The 6,034-nt window shown below is 49.9% G+C and overlaps 1 protein-coding gene across 1 annotated transcript in view; it reads left to right on the forward strand.

The window, feature by feature from the left end:
* The first annotated feature begins 259 nt into the window (after nt 1-259).
* The window catches only part of LOC103599286 (complement C1q-like protein 2), a 32,941-nt gene continuing 27,166 nt past the window's right edge, over nt 260-6,034 (forward strand). Inside the window, exon 1 of the mRNA XM_008583398.1 lies at nt 260-335. Coding sequence (XP_008581620.1) covers nt 260-335 — 76 coding nt within the window. The remainder of the gene's footprint in view (nt 336-6,034) is intronic.

Here is a 6,034-nt window from a genome sequence, read left to right on the forward strand (position 1 = left end):
CTCCGTTTCCTCCCAGGAGCAGTAGCTCAGCTTCTTCTGGTGCATCCATGTTATAGCGCAGAGTGGGGCAGTGCAGTGGATCCCCGGCAGAGGATCAGGACATGAGGAGGAAAGATGATAGCCTGGTGTGGCCAGGGCCTGAGAACACCTGGCTGTGGTGGCAGAGACCACAGTCCCCAAGGGGCACCTAAGGCCAGGGTCAGACCACAACCATTGAGTGGCAGCTCAGTTCCCAGAGAGATGAGAGCTGGACCTGACCATGAAGGAGGAGGTCCAGAAGCCAGCAGTCAGGAGACCCCAGCGGGCGCAGCAGCAGAGAGAACAGAAGCCCCAACGTGAGTCAAGTGTGAATGGCCTGTCTCGGTGGACAGCCCAGAAGCTATGTCAGCAGCCCAGGGGACTGATGTAGATGGCATTTGTGTGAGGAGCAGAGTGAAGGCAGATGGTGCCCCAAAGAGACGGTGAGAGGGGCAGCCCTGGGAAAGGTGGAGGTCCTGCCACGTGGCTTATGGGACCCACAAATCCAGTGGACACAGGAAATCACTGATCAAGGGACCTTTTCTAGGCTTGACAGTTTCAACCATATTATGAGATGTAGGAGGGTCTGTGGGTGTGGAGGAGGCCCTGGAGATAGTGGGAACATCTGTATAGATAGCGGGGGTGGGGCGTGGAGAGCTGCTTGCTGCGTCTGAGAGATACTGAATGGTCCGTATTCCAATGCATGACTCTCGCCCATGCTCTGCCAAGAGGTGAATAAATGTGTCATACCAAATATCAGCTGCCTAGAGAGATATGCAGGGGCCATCACTGATCTCTGTGTGGAGTCAAGAGAGGGTTGGGGGCCTGCAACCTCTTATCTTATTACAATACAAGAAAACTCCCAAATCATACTAGGACCATGTTGCAAGGATTCCGAGTGACTTTAACAGGCTCCTTCTGGGCCAAAGGTGGGATAATTTTTTTTTTTTTCCTTTTTGTCTTTTTTCGTGTCTGGCAACGGATCGCAACCCTCAGTGTCGCACCCGTACCGAACCGGGACCGGCAACGGGATCGCAACCCTCGGTGCTGCACCCGCACCTCGCTCAACCAGTGAGCGGGAACCGGTCTGTATGTGGGATCCGAACCCTTGGCGGGAGCGCCGCCGCGCTCCCAAGCGGTGCACTGTAGCAGTGCGCCACCGGGCCGGCCCAAAGGTGGGATAATTTGAACATCAGTAATCCTAATGATTACAATGAATTGAAACCATCAGATATACCACAAGTTTGAAATGATACTGCAAAAACAAAAATATACAAAACTCCCAAGAAACCCAAATTTAATTGATCTCTATAGAGGATGTGTGATGGTTAATTTTAGGTTTCAGCTTGACTTCACCTGGTGAACTGGTGAAGCAGTACTTCTGGGTGTGTCTGTGAGGGTGTTCCCAGAGGAGACTGGCATGTGAGTCAGTGGGGAAGATCTGCTTTCAGTGTGGGTGGCACCATCCAATTGGCTGGGGGCCCAGATAGAACAAAAAAGGCAGAGGAAAGGCAATTTTTTTCTCTCTGTTTCCCCTGGAGCTGGTACACTCTCTTCTTCAGAACTCCAGGCTGTCTGGCCTTAGGACTCCAGGACTTAAACCAGCAGTGCCTGGTTTCTCAGGCCTTTGGCTTTAGACTGAGAATTACACCATCAGCATCCTTGGTTCTAAGGCTTTAGGACTTGGACTGAGCCACGCTACCAGCATCCCAAGGCCTTCAGCTTACAGACGTTCTGTAGTGGGACTTCACAACTTCCGTAATCACGTGAGCTGATTCTCTTAATAAATCCCCTCTCATGTATTTGTCTATTTCTATCTCTATCTCTATTTCCTAATGGTCTCTCAGGAAAATGCTGACTAATATAGGATGCCAGTAAACAAACTCTATGAAAACTGGTAAATAATGGAAAGGAATAAAACCTCCTTTCTATATAAATTGTAGCACTGGATAACTAAGTAGTAGAGGAGGAGGAGTGTCTCTGTATAAGAGTAAGTGAAGAAGGAATGATAGAATTGGAATATCACCATTTTGCAACCACCAGTGAATTAGAGATCTAAGCACTGGGCGTCAACCACTGCTACCACCACGAAAAGAGACAATTAGGTATCATGTGCCTTCCCAGGGAAGAGCACCATACCTCCTTTGAAATAGTCTTGCCAAAAATCCTAACCCAAGTCTGATCAAGATCCAACTACTAATTTACAGAAATACAGAGAACAGAGGAATGAGTAATCTACACCATGGGGTTGCAATCAACAAAATCCAGACTGTGGGAAATTTAAGAGGAAAATCAATCCAGTTTCTTCAGTAATTAAATTGCAGGGCTGAGACAGAAGGAAAGAAAGAGAGATGGAGAGAGAGAGCAGGAGAGACAGAGTTATTTGGATTCTGATTCAAAGAAGCTGTGATAACAATATGGCATTTGTGAGACAACTGGAAATTCGAACAGTAACTAAATATTTAACAATATTAAGCAAGTGCTGTTAATTTTTTAGGCAAGATAATAGTGTTGTAACTATACATATATATATTTTTAAAAGAGAGTTCTTATCTTTCAGGAAATTCTGAAACATTCTGGAGTGAAATAATATAATGTCTGGGATTGATTTCAAAATAACAGAGGAGTAGAGGGGGTGGCCATGTAGTGAAACAAGGTTGGCCGTGTGTGGATAGTCGTTGAAGTCAGTGAAAGGTAGAGGAGGTCTTATTACAGTTATATCCTTCTACTGTTGTTTATGTTTGAATTTTTCCATAAAAAAAGTTAAAAAAAATTAAAAAGTGAGGGCTTGGGAACAAACTGACTGGGCTTATATTCTGGTTCTGCCACATTAGTCATGTGACCACAGGCAAGTTCCTTAGTCTTCCTGAACCTCAGTTTCCTCATCTATAAAATGGGTATAACAACAGCATCCATATAACAGTCTTATTAGTGAAAATTAAGTAAGTTAATATTGATAAAGTATGTAGAAGCACCTCCTGGAATACAGTAAACAATAAATGTTGGTTGTACTATTATTAATATTGTTATTTCGCTACTCCCCTTCTCTTGGAAGCCTTTGGTAGAGACTTACCTGAATGATCCAGCCTTGCCTGTGCCATGGGTATCATGGGAAGGCTGCTGCATCCTCGCTGGGGCCACTGTGGAAGTGGACAGCGGCTCCTCTGCCCACCCCAGGCTGGTATGGTCATGTCAGCAGGAGTCACCTGGGGGTGGGGAGGAGGATGCAGCTCCAGCTGCCAGGCACCGGATGCAGGTGGCCTGCCCTTGGCAGAGGCCTCCTCTCTAGGCCTTAGCAGAGCCACTCCTCTTGCCGCCCCACAGGGAACCTGTGCACTCTCCAGTACTTACTTGCGTTATCCTGCTGCATCTTTGCCTATCAGTATCTTCAACTAACCTGGAGCTCCTGGAGTGGGGCCAGAGGTTCTCTGTGGTCCATGCCCACCACCCTGTGAAAAGTACGCTGCTGCAGCTGTGCTTAAATCCTCAGGGGAGCAGAGGAGGTGAGCCTAGGGCCGGAAGGTTGCAGGAGCAGTGTGGGAAGAAATGAAAGAGGCTTCCACGCAGAAGGAGCAGCATCACCCAGGAGATGTTGGCGAGGCTGGAGCATAGTGATGTGCAAGCGTCAGTGCAGAAGACAGGTGAGAGCTAACGTGAGCTCTGGGAGGTAACCCTGGGAGGTGAGCACAGGGCTCAGGCAAGCCACAGTGGCCTCGGTGAAGGTTCACACTCACAGGCGGGATAAGGGTTGCTCTCTTTAGCGTCCTGCGGAGAAGCATGCTTGAACTGGGTGCAGCTGTCTGCACAACAGGGCTGAGCTCTGGGAGAGGGACTCTAACCCCTGCTGCTCCCCCTTTGTAAGGTGATCTGTGAGCAGCGCAGCATCCGACACCCAGGAAGCCAGCTGAGAACATGCGTGGCCGCTCCAGTTGGGTGACCTGGAGAGCCTCAGGCTCATCGTCAGCTCACCCTGTCCCCTCCCCACACGGGGAGGGCCTTGACATCCATCCTGTGGAGTTTGCCTTAACCTGAAGGGCACCATTGTAAGCAGAAGAGTGGAAGGATCTGATTTGCTCTGGAAGACACGTAGCAGGAGTGAGCCAGGCAGGGAGAGTCTGGATGGAGAGAGACAACTGTAGAGTGAGCAGAGCACAGAGGCCCTGGGGACGGCAGTAGTGAGTGACAACAAGGACGAAGCCAGCCAGGACACGCTGCTGTTCCAAGCACTTCCTCTTATGAGTCCCTCACACCAGCACTCTGATGGGAGGATGTCAGGATGCAGCCCCTGGCTCAGAGGGGCTGTCCCCACCACCCCACAAAGAGACACCAAGTGCAAAGAGCAGAAAATAGTAGGGGAACCAGACCCCCACTAGGGGTTAGTCGCAAGGGGACAAATTTGTCTGATTAGCTTCTCCCTAACTATGTAAGCAGAAGATGGGCACAGAGAAGAGGGCAGGTGGTGAGCTGTTGGCCTGGGGCAAAGCACTGCAGCTGTCCCTGCTTCTCCTCAGGGGGAAGGGCGGGGCGGGGGTACCGTCCCTTCTGAAGCCAGAGAGGTACTCTGGGGTGCTTGTAAGAAGGGGAGGCTGGCACCTCATTTCTGGTGGGATAGAGGCAGGTGGAAAGGAGCTGGCCAGGGAGCAGCCTGCAGTGTTTGGTCTGGCCAGGACACCACAGAAAGGATCTGGTTTGAGCTATTGCTGGTGCTCACCCTGGGCTGGACCATAGGAGCAGGTGCGGCAGGGGAGGGATATGGCACACATCAGCAAACTCTGCAGCCACACAGCTCAGAAAACCTTGGCAAAGGATCCACCCATGCCCCAGAGAGTGGCATTGGGGCATTATCCACATAGATGGCCTCACTGGGGGTGCGGTGGCGGCTGAGAGAGGCACGGCAGTACCGGGCCAGTATGTGATGAGTAAGTGCTCCCCTCTCCCACCCTCTCCTCCCAGTCCAGCCCCCATGGGAGAAAGAAACTCAGCAGAGGGAGGTGGGGAGATGGCAGATCCTGTCCTCACCTCTTTGCAGGGCCCAGAGGCCTTGCCTGGTCTGGCAGAGGGCAGAGGTGATAAGTGATTAATTGGATATGAGACTGAAGTTTTCAACTGGACTGGACACTTGCCTGAGATGTCCTTATTGGACAGAAAAAGGAGTTTTGACAGAGCTCACCTGAAGACAGGGACTGAGAAAACAAAGCCATTTAATTCTACCCAGTGCAGTTTAGTCTTGCTGGGACTCAGAAAACAATACCCCAAACTATGGTGCTTTGGCATGCTTTGAACTCAATGAGGTTGGAAGTCCTCAGAAGCAGCCTCAGAAGACCTTCTCCTGCCCTCCTGTCTCCCACCCCTTTTTCTCCCCTGAATTGAGTTCCTCTTCTCCAAGGTGGGTCATATAAACTACAACCCTGCTTGCCCAAAGCAAGCCTTAAAATCTAGGACAGTAACTCCCTTTTCCCTGGAAGGCCCTCATTCGAGAAGGGTCCCACCCCATACCCAGGGGAAAGAAGGCTATGCAGAGAGGCCAGGAAGAATCTGAACTGACAGGCCTTGCTGAGTTTCCCCCCACCTTAATCTATTACTGTTAGATCGATTACTGTTAGTCTATTACCTTTTGTCCAATCACATTTCCACATGGCTGTCCATTCTTTATCACACCTAGACGTAAAAATAGTTCTCCCTGTGTCTTTGGGTCTCCATTTCTGATGGAAATTGTGTGAAACTTTGATTAAATAAATTTGTTATGCATTTCTCTTGTTAACCTGTCTTTTATCATTGGAATGTCAGCTGTGACCCTTATGAAAGGTGAGTAGGGGATCATACCTTTTCTGCCCCTACAGTTTCTTTCTTTCTTTTTTTTTTTTCCTTTTTGTCTCTTTTTTCGTGTCTGGCAACGAACCGCAACCCTCAGTGTCGCGCCCGTACTGGACCGGGACCGGCAACGGGATCGCACCCCGCGGTGTTTCGCCCGCCCCTCGCTCAACCAGTGAGCGGGAATCGGTCTGTATGTGGGATC

The sequence above is a fragment of the Galeopterus variegatus genome, unplaced genomic scaffold, assembly GCF_000696425.1.
Source record: "Galeopterus variegatus unplaced genomic scaffold, G_variegatus-3.0.2 Scaffold2901, whole genome shotgun sequence".
Classification (NCBI taxonomy): Eukaryota; Metazoa; Chordata; class Mammalia; order Dermoptera; family Cynocephalidae; genus Galeopterus; species Galeopterus variegatus.